The sequence below is a fragment of the Cetorhinus maximus genome, chromosome 3, assembly GCF_964194155.1.
Source record: "Cetorhinus maximus chromosome 3, sCetMax3.hap1.1, whole genome shotgun sequence".
Classification (NCBI taxonomy): domain Eukaryota; kingdom Metazoa; phylum Chordata; class Chondrichthyes; order Lamniformes; family Cetorhinidae; genus Cetorhinus; species Cetorhinus maximus.
This window is the reverse complement of record NC_135881.1, coordinates 43,679,846-43,698,218: the sequence shown is the minus strand read 5'-3', so window position 1 is coordinate 43,698,218 and position 18,373 is coordinate 43,679,846. Positions and strand designations below refer to the sequence as shown.

At 43.6% G+C, this 18,373-nt stretch overlaps 1 protein-coding gene across 1 annotated transcript; it reads right to left on the bottom strand.

The window, feature by feature from the left end:
- Window positions 1-9,595: 9,595 nt before the first annotated feature.
- On the bottom strand, window positions 9,596-13,982 carry bambia (BMP and activin membrane-bound inhibitor (Xenopus laevis) homolog a). The gene is made up of 3 exons (XM_078537842.1): window positions 13,562-13,982; window positions 11,027-11,311; window positions 9,596-10,417 (listed from the first exon to the last, which is right to left on the bottom strand). Exons 1-3 carry the CDS (start codon window positions 13,635-13,637, stop codon window positions 9,999-10,001), a joined length of 780 nt encoding a protein of 259 aa, XP_078393968.1. The 5' UTR covers window positions 13,638-13,982; the 3' UTR covers window positions 9,596-9,998.
- Between the last annotated feature and the right edge of the window lie 4,391 nt (window positions 13,983-18,373).

Here is an 18,373-nt window from a genome sequence, read left to right as displayed (position 1 = left end):
AAAAATATCAATTTGCCCTGTCTCCCAATGTTAACAAGTCCTTTAAAAAAATTCAAGGTCTGGATCCACATCTTTACCAAAAACTAATCAGTTCTTTCTTGGTCCATGCCCTATCTGTGCACCAAGTTTCATTGGTTTTTGAAATCCAGTAAAGTCTGACTGTTCACAATGGTTACGTTCCTGCAAAGCCTTGCAAAAGGCAAATTTGCAAACGACAAACATACGTTACAATGGGAGCCAATTAGATAGGTTCAAGCCATGCTAAAACTTTACATGTATAAAGGATGCTTTTGCTTTTAATAAATTTAAAGAGAAATTTACTAGACAAATTGTTTAATGAAACAAGAAAACAAAATTGTAAAATTTGTCACACCTACAATGCTTTACTTAAGAGTGGAGGTGGATTGCAATTAGACCATAGGGAGCTCCTGCTGTCAGGGCCAGGGAGAGTTTTGCTGTTGGGGCCAGGGAGAATTTTGCTGTAGGGGCCAGGGAGAGAGTTGCTGTTAGGGCCAGGGAGAGAGTTGCTGTCGGGGCCAGGGAGAGTTTTACTGTTGGGGTCAGGGAGAGTTTGGCTGTAGGGGCCAGGGAGAGAGTTGCTGTAGGAGCCAGGGAGAGTTTTACTGTTGGGGTCAGGGAGAGTTTGGCTGTCGGGGCCAGGGAGAGAGTTGCTGTCGGGGCCAGGGAGAGTTTTACTGTTGGGGTCAGGGAGAGTTTGGCTGTAGGGGCCAGGGAGAGAGTTGCTGTAGAAGCCTGGGAGAGTTTTACTGTTGGGGCCAGGGAGAGTTTTGCTGTGGTGGCCAGGGAGAGAGTTGCTGTAGGAGCCAGGGAGAGTTTTATTGTTGGGCCCAGGGAGAGTTTGGCTGTAGGGGCCAGGGAGAGTTTTACTGTTGGGGCCAGGGAGAGTTTGGCTGTAGGGGCCAGGGAGAGAGTTGCTATAGGGGCCAGGGAGAGAGTTGCTGTAGGGGCCAGGGAGAGTTTTGCTGTTGGGGCCAGGGAGAGAATTGTTGTAGGAGCCAGGGAGAGTTTGGCTGTAGGGGCCAGGGAGAGTTTTACTGTTGGGGCCAGGGAGAGTTTGGCTGTAGGGGCCAGGGAGAGAGTTGCTATAGGGGCCAGGGAGAGAGTTGCTGTAGGGGCCAGGGAGAGTTTTGCTGTTGGGGCCAGGGAGAGAATTGTTGTAGGAGCCAGGGAGAGAGTTGCTGTAGGGGCCAGGGAGAGAGTTGCTGTAGGGGCCAGGGAGAGATTTGCTGTAGGAGCCAGGCAGAGAGTTGCTGTAGGGGCCAGGGAGAGAGTTGCTGTAGGAGCCAGGGAGAGAGTTGCTGTAGGGGCCAGGGAGAGAGTTGCTGTAGGAGCCAGGGAGAGAGTTGCTGTAGGGGCCAGGGAGAGAGTTGCTGTAGGAGCCAGGCAGAGAGTTGCTGTAGGGGCCAGGGAGAGAGTTGCTGTAGGAGCCAGGGAGAGAGTTGCTGTCGGGGCCAGGGAGAGAGTTGCTGTAGGAGCCAGGGAGAGTTTTGCTGTAGGAGCCAGGGAGAGAGTTGCTGTAGGGGCCAGGGAGAGAGTTGCTGTAGGGGCCAGGGAGAGAGTTGCTGTAGGAACCAGGGAGAGAGTTGCTGTAGCGGCCAGGGAGAGAGTTGCTGTAGGAACCAGGGAGAGAGTTGCTGTAGGGGCCAGGGAGAGAGTTGCTGTAGGGGCCAGGGAGAGAGTTGCTGTAGGGGCCAGGGAGAGAGTTGCTATTGGGGCCAGGGAGAGAGTTGCTGTCGGGGACAGGGAGATTTTTACTGTCGGGGCCAGGGACAGAGTTGCTGTAGGGTCCAGGGAGAGAGTTGCTGTAGGGGCCAGGGAGAGAGTTGCTGTAGGGGCCAGGGAGAGAGTTACTGTAGGGGCCAGGGAGAGTTTTACTGTCGGGGCCAAGGAGAGAGTTGCTGTAGGGGCCAGAGAGAGAGTTGCTGTTGGGGCCATGGCGAGTTCTTGTTGCTAGGGCATGGGGATGGGGGTTGGGGCAAGAGGCTGACTTCCGGAAATACATCATGGACAGCTTCCTTTTTTTAAACTTTATTTTGGCGCTTTTTTTTCTTTCGGTATTTTCTAAAGATGGCTCCTTTTAAAAAAACTGCGGATAAGTGAAAAGATAAAAGCAAAATACTGCGGACGCTGCAAATCTGAAACAAAAATAAAAATAGCTGGAAAAGCTCAGCAGGTCTGACAGCATCTGCGGAGAGGAACACAGTTAACGTTTCGTGTCCGTATGACTCTTCATTGGAACTGGCTCATCAGTTCCGATGAAGAGTCATACGGACATGAAACATTAACTGTATTCCTCTCCGCAGATGCTGTCAGACCTGCTGAGCTTTTCCAGCTATTTTTGTTTTTGTTGCGGATAAGTGAATTTGGGCCCACAATGTATGAACTGGTGTACACAGACTTTTGTGTGGATGAGCGAATTCATGAAAAAGGAAGTCGCGAATGGCGGGACTTTCCTGCATATCGTTTACAGAGGAACAGACTAACCGGGTGCAGTTACACCCACACTTCAGTGGCAGCAGTAAAAAATGGCCTTTTGAAAAAATCATTACTGTCCTACCACCACACCACAGAAATAATGTAAATAAACATGTCTTAGTGCCTCAATGCAGAGTACCGCTGCTGCATTCATCTACATAATAAGTGATTGCAAAGTGCTTTGGGATGCCCTTGGGATGTGAAAGATATATAAATCATAGAATTTTATAGTGTAGGAAAAGTCAATTTACTTCTGAACCATCTCTAAAAATACTCTTTTACCTCAACAGTGCAATTTTAATGAGCATTAGTTAGGCTCTGTTCAGCAGCACATTTTAGGCGGCATTTGTTACACAGCATTTTAGGTCATTTTGCTCTGCAAGTTCTTTGTGACTTCGTCTAGATAAGTGTTGAGATACTTAAGGCTTTAAGCTATCGCACTCCAGATCAGCAACTGTCATCAAATAGTTCGGAAAATGCAGAGGTTCCGGCCAAATCAACACTAGTGGGCATGGGGAATGAGGTCACAGCAAGTTGCTCGTCATGAAAGGGGCGTATTGCAGCCAGCACCAAATCAAACAAATTCAAACAATCTTGTAAGGACATCAAGCAATTTGCATATAAATAAAAAGTTCCACCACCCATTGTTCAACAAGATGCTCAAAGTGGCTAAACGCCCATTCACCATTCAGTGGACAGGCTGTCTCCCCTGTAGATCTACACTGCTGGCCAAGTGGCAGAGAGGAACAACAGCCTGGGAACTTGTCAAGCAGCTGTTGCCAGGTGATTTGCTAAAAGCCCTATTTACACTCAATCTTCATTAGCATACCATTTCCAGTAAATTACTTCTCAGCTTCAAAGTGTTGAGAAAATGTTAATAATTCTATAAAGGTTAAGAGTGCTTAACCAGGGAGAAGGGCAGCATGCCATACGGTGAGTTACAGGGAACTGCTTTTTGCTCGGCTGGGTTTTTCATTTTAAAAGTTGAATCCATGTTCACAGTTTTGACTCCTAAACTATGCTGAGTTAGCTGCTCTCAGCCATGGGGAGTTTTGGAGTACAATAATTAGCATCAATGATTCTGGGTTAGGGTGAGAAAACTCAAAATAGGTACTTGATCCTGACCCCTACTGAAACTTTGGAGTTACGAAAGGTGGAATAGTTGTTCTCAAGAGGGGGCAAGAACATTGGTGCAAAAAGTGGATCAGTCACCTTTCTGCAACATCTTAATATTCCAGTTGGAAGCACAACAAAGACTTCCGTTCCAACTGGCACTTTTGGGCTGTCTGATAACATTCCCTGGATATCTCAAAAATTCCGCCCAGTGGCAGCTACAACTCCAGATAGCAGGAATGGGGCTTTACAGCACAAGACAGGACCCAGAGGGGATCAATCCCTTGTGCCTTCAGCAGCATTTAATGGCTGCACTTCATTTCTTCAGTTCTTCCTGGGCCACGGAGTTTCCTGTTTCCAAGTGGCCATATAATATGGGATCAAATTGGGTGGGAATGCCATGCCCATTGCCTTCTCTTCCATCCTGATACAGAATGAGGCCCTCCTTCCCATCGCTACTGGTAATTGACCTGGGGTAACTGCCCACGAAAACCAGACAGCCAAACAGCTTCCCTGTGGGCTCAGGGGCACTCCTGATTAGCAACCCTGTGGCCTACAGAGCTCCCCTCTCCAGCAGCACAGGCCGCATCCACAGGATGACGGTCTCCACCTTCATGAATGACCCTCACCAGGTCCTGCCTCATTAACTCCCAGCCCCCTTACCTAAACTCCAGGCCTGCTGTTCTAGGGGCTGCAGTTGTCCCATCTGTGGCCACTGAAGAGCAGCAGATCCCCTGATTGCATGGCCAACAGCGCTTGGAGGCGGGCCATCCTGCTTGAGGGGTGAAAAGCCACAACTTCAGACAGCTAATTGCCTGAAACGCACATACGAGCTCCAGGGCAGCCAGAGGGAGGTTTGTCTCCTGACTTTCCAGCCTGTGGATCGGGCCACTGTCTCCGTGTGAAACTCAAGCCTAAGTGTCTGATGACAAGGTCAGGTTTTACATAGAATCTACAGAAACACAATATTTGGCAAAACTGGTCTGTGCCAGTACTTTTACTCCACAGCTTTTTGCCCACTGTAATCACCTCTTCTCATCCTGTATCCCATTCCTTTCTTGTTTGCACCAAAAGTCACTTAAACACATTCCTCCTAAATTTTTTAATTGATTTGCGGCTATCTTCTATTTATCCTCCCTTGTTCTGCACAAACAAGCTCCACAGCCTATTGAACCTCTTTAGACTCAGGTCATCTTAAACTGACCTCCATGAAAGGGATTTACCCATTTTTAAAAAATTTGAAGAGGAAATATTAAGTCCAATTTCTTTGGGATGCGTCTACAAATTCAAATTGCTGGGAGTCATTCCATGGTCTCTCTTTGAACACTATTCAATCAAAAAGGCTTGCGCTTTAACTTTATATTAAACTGCAATTTAGTTCATTAGCACAAACGCTGCTCAGGATATGATACTCAACTCATCAGATTAACATCTTCAAAGCACTTCACTCAAGGAATTCCACTCAATGGGCAGTATTGGCCACTCTCCAAATTTTCCAGTCCTGCTGGTGACAATTACCACCACAGACAGGACTCTACTGAATCAGTACAAATGCTGGTAGTTAGATAAGAGTGAGGAGGAGGCTCATGTGGAACATAGACCAGTTGGGTCGAATGACTTGCTTTTTGTGCTGTAGCTTGTAACCATGAACTTGGAGATCACCTTCCCATTAGTCTAAGCTGAGCTCAATGTGATCTCATGCAGTAATCTGCCATTAACAGGAGTCACTAGTTACTTAAATTGAAACATTTAAGTTATTACCATGTAACAAGATGCATTATTGATCAAGGATAAACCATGATTTAAAGATAAGCACTGAATGAAACCATAGTAACATACTGAGACCATAAATGGTACTGGACCACACTATTAAAGATCCCTGTGGCAATCGCCAGTCTGTGCTGAGTTAGCAGATCTACCATTACGATTCCTACCATTAGCTTCAATATTCTTGAAACCAGAAGAAAATTGGACTGTCCCAGTTTGTGATTAACCTCTTACCTCTGCTGAAAATTCAGGTTGTGAAGAGTCAGCTAAGGGCAAGATTGAATTAGTCAGAGACATAGAGCAGAATTTTTAGTTTGGCGTGCGGATGCATGTCCGACTGGATCGGACTCGAGATAGTGCGAGATGCGAGATGACGTCGGGCGAGAGTAAAAGTCGGAAGCGCGCCCGCCAACAATTAAGAGGCCAATTAGTGTAATTAAAGTTGCAATTATCTCCGATTTTTCGTGGTCCATCCAACCTTACAGTTGACAGATGGGTGAATCAGCCAGGCGGACTTCGCAATTCACATAAAACCTCATCCAAGGGTGGGATGAGGTTTCCGTTATTAAATTAAAAAGGATCTATGGACAGCATTTTCATCATGTGTATACTCAGGTGACTGATTGCGATGCTTGGACATGTTTCTTCTGATTTAAAAAACTTCATTTGTCTTCAAGGGCAGAACTTTGCTCTCACCGGGCGGGCACGGGCCAAGGAGCAGTTGGGAAGCCTCCCACGATCGGGGCCAGACTGTGATTTCTCGCTCAGCGTGCACGTGGGTGGGGGGGAGGAAGGAGGGCAAGTGTGCAAGTTCGCGCATGCATGCAGGAAACGCTCCCTGAGGCACAAAGCTGCTTCAGGGAGATGAAGAGTTATGAAAATAAATAAAGAATTGTAAAATATTCAAAACCATGTCCCCTCGTGTGATTCTGTCACATGAGCAGGGACATGTTATTTAATGAAACATTAAAATTTTTACTTTGTTTTTAATTGCAGTTGGAAACTTCATCCCGCCCATGGATGAGGTTTCCTAAAAAGTGCAAAGGCTGCTTGGCCTTTTCGCCTGCTTGCCAATCGTAAAGTTGGGACGGGCAGCGAAAAATTACATTTAATTGGAACTTTAATGGCCTTAATAGGCCTGTTAATTGTAGGCGGGCATACTGCCAACTCCCACGTGCACCCACCAACCGAAATAGCATGAGTGCGCGACGACATCAGCACACTCGCCTGACAATCAACCGCAATTATATAGCATCCTTAACATAGTAACTCACAAGGTGTTTCGTAAGAGTGTTTTTATCAAATTAGACACCGAGCCACTTTAAGGATTTATGAGGGCAGATAACCAAAATCTCTGTCAAAAATGAAGGTTGCAAGCAGCAACAAGTAGAAAGGTAGGAGTTTTGGAAAGGAATCCCAGGGCTTGCCAGCTAAAGGCACAGCCTTTGGCGAAGTGATTAAAAATCGGGATTGCACAAGGCGGATTGGACGTATCAGGTCTTAGGGCGGAAGGAGATCACAGACATAGGAAGGGGTGGATGCCCTCCCTAACTTGGGAGACATTTGAAATTAACAACTTTACGCTTAAGGTGAATCTGTACAGGAGTACCAAAGGTAGCGTGGACTCATTCTATCCTGTACATGTCAATATAACTGCTTATAAGTAATGGACAAAACATTTGTGCTCAGCAATCAGCACAAGGAAAATTAAAAGGAATAACGTCCAACATACAAGCACAAGAAATAGGAGCAGGAATAGGCCATACAGCCCATCAAGCTTGCTCTGCAATTTAATAATCAATGCTGATCTTCGGTTTCAATTCTACTTTCCTGTCCGCTCTCCATATTCGATTCCCCGAGCGACCAAAAATCTGCCCATTTCAGCCTTAAATATATTCAGCGATGGAGCATTCACAGCCCTGTGGGGCAGAGAATTCCAATGATTCAAAACAGTGAAGAAATGATCAGCCCCTTATCCTGAGACTGTGCACCCATGTTCTAGGTCCCCAGCCAAGGGAGATAGCCTGTGTCTATCCTGTGAAGCGCCTTCAGATTCTTGTATGTTTCAATGAGATCACCTCTCATTCTTTTAAACTCCAGAGAATATAGAACCAATTTACCCTTATCTCTTTTGATGATACAAAAATTGGAAATGTTGTCAACTGTGATGAGGAGAGCCTCGAACTTCGAACTTCAAAAGGACATCGACATGTTGGTGGATTGGGCAGACAAGTGGCAGATGAAGTTCAATGCAGAGCAGTGTGAGGTGACTTGTTTTGGCAGGAAAGATATGGTGAGACAGTATCAAATAAAGGGAGAGCCTCTAAAGGAGGTACAGGAACAGGGCAACCTTGGCGTATATGTACACAGATCATTGAAGATGGCAGGGCATGTTGAAAGAGCAGTTAATAAAGCATATAGTATCTTAGGCTTTATTAATAGGGGCATTCAGTACAAACTTGTATAAGACACTAGTTAGGCCTCATCTGGAGTTCTGGGTGCCAGATTCAAAATAATTGGCAAAAGGAGTAATTGTGGTATGAGGATTTTTATTTTCACCCAGAGAGCAGTTGGAGGCTGGAACAAACTTCCTGAAAAGGTGGTGGAAGCAGGTTCGATCGAGGTATTCAGAAGGGAATTAGATTGCTACCTGGAAAGAGAATGTATAAGGTTACGGGGATAAGGCAGGGGAGAGACACTAGGTGGAATCCTTTCAGAGAGCTAGTGCAGACTTGATGGGCTGAATGGCCTCCTTCTGCACTGTAAAGATACTGTGATACAAGACGAACTATCTGAGGCCCCAGCACTGATCCTTGTGGCACTCCACTAGTCACTGCCTGCCAACTTAAAAATATTCCATTTATCCCTACTCTTTGCTTCCTGTCCATTAGCCAATCCTCCATCCAGTGAAAGGGCTAAGAAATAGGCACTTCAGTTGCAAGACTAAAGTAGCAGGAAAGAGGGTGGGGAGGAATTAAAATGGTAGGCTAGGGCAAACTTTCCATCACCTAGAACTGTTGCAATTGAAAGGTTATTTTAAATATATATATATAGACCTCAACAATAAGAAATATTTTCCACCCTTTTCCTAGCCCACCAAAGCCTGCTCAAACCAGAAACATTTCACAGCTAATTTAAAACAAGCAACACAACCTGCATGCAATCATGTTCTAACTTACCAATCTTCCAAGAGTACATTCTTCCTTCTGCCTAACATGCAACTGTTCATGAAATTACCAAGAGCTTTACCCAATGCCTTGCCTTATTAAATATTCATATAATTGAGACAATCAATTTTAAATGGATTTTTTTAAAATCATGGTTTGATAGGAAAAATATGCCTTGTAATAAAATGTACAACTTGGTATATCATACACTTGGTTGAAAAATAAAAGCTATAAAAATATTAGTGAAACACCTAGTAATTGGGTACAATGACAAGTGATGACAGTAGTTGGGAAAAAGGAAGTAAGAGTATCTTAACTCTGAATTTGTAAGGGATATAAAAGAAACAACAGTACTAGTTTAATTCAGAAAAAAAGAGGTAGGAAGAAGAACAAGCCTGTTTTGAGATTCATTTTACATTTGATATTGGATAAACCTCAGGATCTGTTGAAAAATGCTTCGCTAATAGACATTCGCTAATGCAACAATGTAAATCAGCACTAACATGGTCTAGGAAGTACACTGGAAGAAAACATCTATAACCACAGGTAGTACTTGAGAGCCTATGGAACTTGGTTGCATGTATTTATTTCTTATGAGAATGGAAGTGTTGTCCTACTGGCCTGTAGCCAAGCAAAATTATACAGGATCGGTCACTTGGTAGTTTCATATTCAACTAATAGTAGAGTGCAAAATAGTGTCAGAATATAAAGCAGTTTCAGGTTGGGTGGGGAGGGGGTAGAATTCATCTAAAATGGCATGTTCTAAGACAGAGAAAGCAATGGCTGCTTTTACTATTAAGAGGGGAGAAAAATAGGGGATGAGGTGAAGAAGAAAGTTTCCTTTCACATTAATACAGCTAATGAAGGAATAAATGCAACTAAGTCCAGCTTGTTGTGCAGTCAAGCTAAAGGCCGACATAGTCATTACTACCTTCTGCAGTCATTTCCTTTTGAATCCATTCTATTAGCTGCAAATAAAATATTAGAGCTCGCCCTCTGAAAAAAAGGCATTTAATTAGGGGTTTGGTCTACAATAAAACCAGGATACCTGATCAGAATTAGAGAAAAAATATATTTTCAGATTTTTACAATAATTGGAACAGGAAACATATAAAGAGCAGGAGTGGACACAAGTATACATCAGTTTATCTCCATTTCTGCTAGCTCAAAAACAAAAATCTTTTCCTTTTGTTCCCCCTCTCCCCGAGCTGTCTGAACTGTTTCTAGAAACAAGTGTAGAATTCATCCTTATACAAAGTGTGCAAATGAGAAATTTTTGGAAACCTTCACAGAGGCAAGGACTCTATGTGTAGAATATATTAAAATCAGGTCCCTTGTTCAACCTTGAGTCTTCTTTAAAATTACTGTTCTCAGTAAGTCCATGATTGTCTTTTCACATAAAGTGCACTTGTCCAGCAGAATAGAACCACGAGCGGCTCAAGTTAAAACCTCGGGTCATACAAACTCCAACTTCCCATGTCCGCTGTACATCCCCCAGTGAACCAGAGAGAGAAGCTTGTCGTTACTGAGGTCAGAGTGCCTGATTTTATCACAGGTCATACAGCAGTTCTCGTGGCCAGTCACAGGTACCATACACTCCAGATCCAACTTGGCCACCTGCCCCTTTTTGGAGTGGTGCCCGTGGAAACTATAATGCAAACGCGACAACATCTGCCGCCGCTGGTCCTGAAGTCTTTTGTTTTCGCTGCGAAGCATTCGCAGGGCCAGCATGATCAGCAGCACTAAAATGAGGCCCCCGGCGATGGGCACCGCAATAACTGCAGCTCTGAACCAGAGCTCCTTCGAGGAAGTGAGTTCTTGAACCCTGGTGATCAGGTTCTTATTGGAGTCCTGATGGTACCGAGTTCCCTGGTCTGAGAAGGAGGCAAAGACACAAAAAGAAGCGGAAAAGAATGAGAACTGGTACACTTAACAAGAAACTGACTTATGCATTAATCTCAGTCCAATCCCCATTTGTATGAATAATTTACAGTCCTTTACTCTCAGTCATTAGTTGGACATTAATAGGTTGCCCATGCAGACAACCATGTTTTTAACAAATTCCATAAAAATATTTCAAAAATCAAACCACCCCTACTCAAATGGCAAATCTGAACAATAGTCAAATTAAGTAGTTAGGAGATTCATGCACTCTTACTCCATCTCCAAAGTTTTAATAGCAAACAGAACAAGACAAGCAAGATAGCACTGAGGTTCAATAAACCAAAATCCAGGAAACCATTTTACTTTAATCTAATTTGCTGCCCCAGAAAGACAACAAAGTACTTAACAGGGAACGCCTTTTACTAGTCCTCTAATGTTAGCAGAGACACATAATACCTTCTGCTAAAGATTCAGCTTGTATCTTGCCATTCCCTCCCTGTGTCTCTAATTACATTAACAAAATCAATACCAGCCATCCAAAGTCTTGGCTGTCATCGCCTTATAGATCAGGCAGAGGTTTAGCAGGGGGAAGCTCTTACCAGAGGTCTCACTTCCAGGATGTGAAAGAACGTCTTGGAGCCCTCTATAATTGCACATATCCTCATGACAGCACTCCAACATGGGCCAGGTCCCTGTGTGATTCTGTGATCTTTTCGCATGGCAAACGCTTGCTGAATTTGAAATAGTGTCTAAGCACCCATGAGTTAAGGGAGAGTTCGTGTTCTGGGGGTCCAGGAGCCTTGAAAAACATGCCGACAGTTCCGATTTGCACATGTAACCCGTTGCCACACAGTTAGATGCATCACAGTAGCATCTAATTTCACCTAAAGTTAAAAAGGAAAAAGTTAATTTCTGCTCAGACTTGGCCAGTCATTATGAAACATGAATTATTAATTTGCTGCACTGTAAGAGACTTGATTCTCAATTGCTGATGTGTACTTTTTGTTTTGAGCTCACAGGAAAGTTGATAATTAGCAGTTTGCTCCTTCCAACTCCCTGAGCCATGTCTCCAAGCATCCGAGTGCACTTCGTTATTAAACTGAAATAAGTTTTTCCAACCACACAGTCTACATAGAAAACGCAATAACTGGAGTACTGGCAAAAAAAAAACCATTGGCTGAGCTGAAGTCTGCTGATTAAGAAACTTCAATGAAATGGCAGATCATGAGAAACTCCTGCACCAAAACACAGCACTTCATAACCGCACTGCCCCATCAAACTGGTGGAAATGAAGCAGGTACAGAAGGGGCACAAAAGGGCTTTTCTTTTCAAGATAGTTTCTTGCAAATGCCTTTCAGGCAGCATTCTAAAACAAGAACCATGAAGCTTATAATTAGTGGTTTGTTTGCCAAAGACAATTTCTTTCAACCCAAATGGAAACTGGTATTTAAATAAAGTGAAACATCTTACAAACAGCAGGCTCGTCCTGGCTTTATATGCAAGCTGGGAGGCAGCAAACGCCGTGCTTTTAGCAATCCGCAATGTTGGAAATCACCAAGAGATTTCACAACAAAAAAACTTTTATGAAGTAAGGGCCTTGGCAGGCGCCTCTCTCCGACCACAAACAAGCTTCAAATAAAAAAATGCACGTGCATCTCTCGTTTTAAAATTTTTTAGTAGCTTCCGTTATTGAGAAATTACTTATAAGTTCTCTTTGTATGCAGCAGAACTAAAGAAGGCTTGCCACATTCGCCTGAACGCGATCAGGTTTCAACCACCTAAGCTCAGCTTTTAACGCTAACTGATCCCAAAGAGTAACTCCCTGCCCCTAATGACTCCGGGCTAATGGAAGGCAAAGGATCGGCTGTGTAAAATTACTAATGCGGATACATTAGTTACGGTTCCACGTTCAAACCATCCCCTGGATTTAAAACCTATAGACCTCAGAGCTACACAAGAGTCCAGTTTGCAAAACTCACTGAGCCAGAAGCCCGTCAGCCTTGAAAACTTGGATCTTTAAACCAAAAAAAAAAGTCGATGCAGCTCAAGCAGCTATTCAATCTTTGCTGTACTTTGGTTTTATTTTAAAACGAGCTTGTACTCCGCCAAAATGCCTACAGGAGACACTACAGACTCTTTTTTAAAAAAAGTAAAGCTTTTGATGTGAACTGGCAGGAGAGAGAGAAAGCCTGTGATCCCCTAATTATATCATTATCAGGCACATCGTTTCGGTATCGGTGACTTATCATCAGTCTGGATCACTCCCAGGTCTTGTCTTTGATGCGGCCCGAAAAAGGCCCAGCTGCTGACGACAGGGCTCTTTTTTGACTTAATTACAGGTTTGTACCAAAAAAAAAATAAATAAAAAAAAGTTACAATGAGGTTGCTCATCCTAACCCCCAGCGCCGATTAGCGAGTGCAGGAGATCAGTTACAAGCAAACACCAGGAAAATGGATTATATATCTGCAGAAGATTTTTAAAAGGCTGTGAAAGTTAAATCTTTTGTAACTTGTATCCCCGCTGTGCAAGCCAGAAACATAACATGACCCAAGAATTCATAGCGAGTGCTTAAATTTTTAAGATTTGAGGATTTCCAGAGAGTCTATTTTAACTTAAGTAAACTTTGTTTTCCATCCGTTCTCTCTCTCTCCCCCGCCCCTGGTCCGAGCGAAATGATATATAAAAAAAAAACTTAAATGCACTTACATTTTTTTTAAAAAAAAGTTCGTGCCCTTTTTAAAATCCGCTTGGGGCTATACTGTAACCTTTTAAGATGGAACCGGTCCTTTGCTCTTAGCGTTTAGAAATTCATTAAGGGCGGCTAACAAAAACATTTTGACAACCGCTTGCCCCTTAGGTCCACTTACATCAATGGAGGGCAATGAACTGCCACAAGTAAATTCATCCAGCAATGGGGATCGGTGGCTGTGTGTTAAAATAATGGCAATGCAAGGATTGTAGAGGGGCAAAACACATACATTTATACAGTTATTCAGAGTGGAAATGAATTCAGGCATTTTCAGGACTTATAACAAGCAGCAGAAGGTGTATGCTGAAGGGATCACCACTCGCCTCCCGGGATGAAGGTACATAGCTGCACTCCTCTCTCTCTTCCCCCATCACCCTCACTCACCTTTAGTCAAGAGGATCGCCATCGCGCACAGTTCCAGCTGTAGCCAAATCGAGATGAGATTCGGATGGCGATCCATTTAAGTTGCACAATCTTTTTTAAGCCAAGTTCTTGGACGTGAACTTCCAGACTGATTTCCCCGCCAAGCTATGCTCTTTTCACCCCTTTGGCCGGATCTGCTGGAGATCTCGTGGCTGGACTTGTCCCTCCTCCTCCTGCTGCTGATCTTCACAACACAAGCTCCATAGAGCGAGCAGCCGCCGGCCGGCCTGACTTGCCGTGGATGCTGGCTCACTCTCTGCCGCAGGTAAACTGACTCCCTCTCCGCTCTCGGTGCTTTTTAAAAGCGGCGACTGCAGCCTCCAAGTGCAGTACTCCACCTTCCCTCCCCCTCCCCCGGCGCCGCTTTAACGCTGACCCACTCAATGCCGAGCCGCTCTGAATGACAACAACCCCACCTCTTGCATCCATTGCCCCGCCCTCCTCAGTGCAAGTAACCAACCAGCCCCTGAAATATCCTCGGACCCGCCCAGAGTCTGGAGCCAGAGACGGGAATGGATTGACAGTGCAGGGGCGGTACATTCCGCCCCTCAAGCCTCCAGTGATTGGTTCTGGCTGTTTCCGAGGTAACGTTGCTGCTGGAGCCGAGTTGGTGAATGGGATATTCTATTCTGTCAATCACACCCCGTCCACAGGTTAATTCATACTGTGGCTGTCCTCTGGGAATTTTCCAATATAAAAAGCAGCAGCAGGCAAATTTTCTTCCCCATTTCTAACCTTTTCAGACATCCCACTACCTCTCCCAGAGAAAAAAAAAACCATCTCGTTTTACTTCCCCTGAATGTAACATCGTACAGCGTAGTTTACATTGGTTTAAAGCAGTGAGAATTGTAACAGAAAAACTTAAAAAGGTTGCCCCCGTATATCACCAGGAAAAGTTGGCTGTAAGAATAATAATGTAGAATCGATTTAAAGGGCTAATTTTTAACTGGTCAAACTGATAGCTTTAGGTTTAAACGGAAGTAAAACGCGCCAGTACAGTTAAAGAGTATATTTTACACTTTACACAGAATGGAAGATATATGGAATAGAAAATAACCTTTACCTTAATATTGTATGAAATGTAATGACTTGTTAAGATTGAATACAGACTCCACCTTGTTGGTAAAGTTGAGACAGTGGTTTGTATTGGAATAACGCTTGTCTACACATCATTATGACTCATTACCCTGAAACATAATGCGCAGTCTTGGTTCAGCAATGAACCACGGCATTCCAGATCCTATAATCAAACATTGCGCTTTTTTTAAAATTTGCAAATTTGTTTGAAAATCATTGCAAAGTAATGTTACTTTTTAAAATCACGGGCGTTTCCATCACAAGAGTCGATTCGGGACAAGGTCGGTCGCTAAGGAGGTTAGGGCATTTACTGTAATACAGTTTAAAGAATTAATTTGGAATGGGTGCAGTTGCTCCAATGTCCCTTGAGCGAAGATTCCAGAGGTGGCTGCTGGATATATCAGGCCATGCGCTGTGTGGGGAATGGGAGTTCGCGTTAGGCTTGAGAGGCAGAGAGTTTGTGTTTGTGTCTTGCGGGGAGGAGGAGTTGCAGACAGTTAAGTTAAATTAGCAATCAAAAGACACCCGGCGCCACGGAGACAGAGAGAGCAACTGACAGTCAATTATCAGCCTCAAAACAATACGGTGCAAACACCGTCGATTGTGATCAGTATCAAGCCAATGGAATATTGTCAGGGATATGTTAATTACTTTGTTGGTATACCGTCTGGAGGCCATCAAAAGACAGAGCGCCCTCAGACCTATCGCGTTTGATATCTCTACTTTGAAATCAGACAAGAGCAAGTATTGAACCAAATGTGCGTGACATTTAGCCGGTTCCCACTAAATATTTTTACACAACAGCCAAAAAAATGACACACAATTGTACTTCATACAATCTTAAAAAGAGAGAGAATTCAGGCGCCGACTGTGAAACCTTATAACCTTTTACAATTGCTCGCTCCTTTGCCGGTGTTTTGGCTAAAATTCGACAATGATAACGTCCCACCCAGCCGCACTTCTTTCAGACTTTTGTGGTTCAGGATTTCTCAAAGTGCGCTGGTACATGTTGCACCTTCACCTCGGTAAACAACATTCACAAAATGTGCAACCATTTCCTAACCAGAGATGCGTCCGTTAACCCATTGAAAACCCACACTCGAAAAATATATCCTAATAATGTGTAGTAACATAGGAAATGTTAATACGGGAAGGTCATAGAAAATGCAGATGTTAAAAAGTGCTGAAGGTGGCACAATATTAAAAAGTTGCATTTATATAGCGCTTTTCTTGACTACTAGGCGACGCAAAACACTTTGCTGCCAATGCGGTACTTTATAGAGGTGTAGTCAACAGTTGGAATGCGGGGAACATGATTTCACCTTGACAAAGAAGAAGGGAGTTTTAAAAGTCAATTGAAAAACCCGGACGTGTGTTTATGTTGAAAACAGCAAAGATACCATTTTCAAACGCATATGTAGTTCCATTGGAGAACATCTGAGCGTCCCCGAGAATATATTTGTAAAAATACCCCTAAATCTTAGCTGAAGAACATTAAATTCCTCCGATAATCAGGGGTGAGGACTTGGAGCTTGTATATTTTCACCGAGATATTCGTACGCCATGTGCATTTGATATATAAAAAGCAGGCTATACTTAAACAGTAATTCAAATAAATGAACTTTCCTAATTCCATAAGTAGCGGATAAAAGTGATAATCCGACATACTACACAAATGCAATAATGAGTTCTCTTCACTAAATCGCATTTAAGTTTAAAATTATGATCTCGCATGCCGACTCTATTGCAGCTGATCTGGGAATGGGCTGTATTTTGCAAAGAGTCGAGATTGTGCTTGTTGATGCGACGACAGAGATACCCCAGACAATGAATGTGGAAAAAGGCGATCGGTCTCAGAGATGCCTCGGGGGAATGCAGGAACTGGATAGGCAACAATTATTTTAATTGTAGGTAATGACGCTCAGGCGCCAGTTGAGTATCTGTTTTGCATCAAACCCCCAGAGTCACTCGAAGCAGTAATGGTGCCGTGTCACAGTGTCGCTTCAAAATCATTAGGGCAGCATTCTCCAAATTAATTATTCATTCGTTAAAACTTGGAGACAGGGCTCGCGACTGCGAAAGCAGCGGGGTCCTGTGTAAGTAGACCGACAGATCTCTGGATTTCAACGACGGCTGTTCGGAGAGATAATGTAAATTCCCAAACATTGGCGCCCAGATAATTTCTGCTGTAGGTGCGGTGAAACATGTTAATGTGGGCTTTTAAAGTTTCTTTTTAGGTTCAAAGTTGACATAACACTGCAGAATGAGAGATTTGCCGTGAATGGGACAGTAAATCGAATTAGTCCAAACACAGGGTATATGGGTCCGGGGAAATCTTCAGGTTGGACTGAGGAGGTGTACATTATATTTTCAGCATATTACTGTTTACATTTTGGCATTTTTTAAAAATCACTGAACTTCTTCCTCAACTTCATTTAGTATCTTCCTGATTATGGACTGATACAGTTCTCCTATGTCATACAACTATATGAATCTCCAAATTACTGCTGATTAAGGCAAGGAACAAAAAACCACAGCTATTAAATTCAGGGATAGACCACCCATCATTCAACATACCCAAAGACAAAAATACATAGCAGTGCATTTTATAATCGAACTCTGCAGTGTGTTCCAAGACATTAACATATCTTGGAGTTGAGACGCATGAGAGTAAGGGGTCAGTAGGTTACCAACATTACCTATATACCTCAATGTGCATCTTCCTCCATCCGTAGGTAGTCCCTCAGGCTGGAGAATGACTTGCTTTCACGCTGGTTCAATGGGCTCTGAGATGGCTGATAAGACCAATGTGTGATCTGCAAACTCTGCCTCATGTGGGGCAAGTGGTGCTTGGAGAGTTGGGTAGATGGGGGATTTGGAGGTGCTTCTTCTGATGTCTCACTTCACTTCTGTGTGTTCCCGACAAAATTCTCGATGTGTTCAGTGCCTCCCTGAATAAACCTTCTCCATTTTGGTCAGTCACAGGCCAGGGACTCCTATGAGTCCGTGGCGATGTTTGACCTCTTCAGGGTTGCTTTGAGGGCCTCCCTAAAAAACTTCTCTGCTGTGCTCCTGGGAGTCTCCTGTCGTGACCGAGTTCTGGGTAGAGCAGTTGGTTTGGAATTCTGGTGCCAGGCATAAGACTGACATGTCCCACTCAACGGAGCTAGTTTTGAGTGATAAGCTGTTTGATGCTGGGCAAGTTGGCTTGGAAGAGGACGCTGCTGTTGGGCATCCTTTCTAGCCACTGTTTTAGCCAAACACTCAGGCTGTTTGTTATCCAATGTGTAATCCAGTACAGGACTAAGATGTCGTAAAGGTCGCAGTTTGGAAGTGTCATTAGGATTCCAATATTGGATTAGAGCCTGATAAGTGATTTCCTGTTGCCTTTTATTACATTCAGTTTATATTTGAATTTCATGGGTCATTTTTAAAAAGGGTGCTTTCCATCCATGGTAAGCCAGGTTAACTCTATGTTCCTTATGCATCATGATGTTCACACACAAAGATCTACAATTCTAGATTTATTAAAAAAACCTAAAAGTTGTTGACTGAGAAATGTTACATTTCATAATTATAACTTGTTAACACCATAATCAAAAGCAATAGGTTGGGGGCATGCAAAGAATTGAACCATTGGCAATAAAGGCCAGTGGAATTGTTGCTATGAATAGAAGGAATTCAGAGGAACCATGC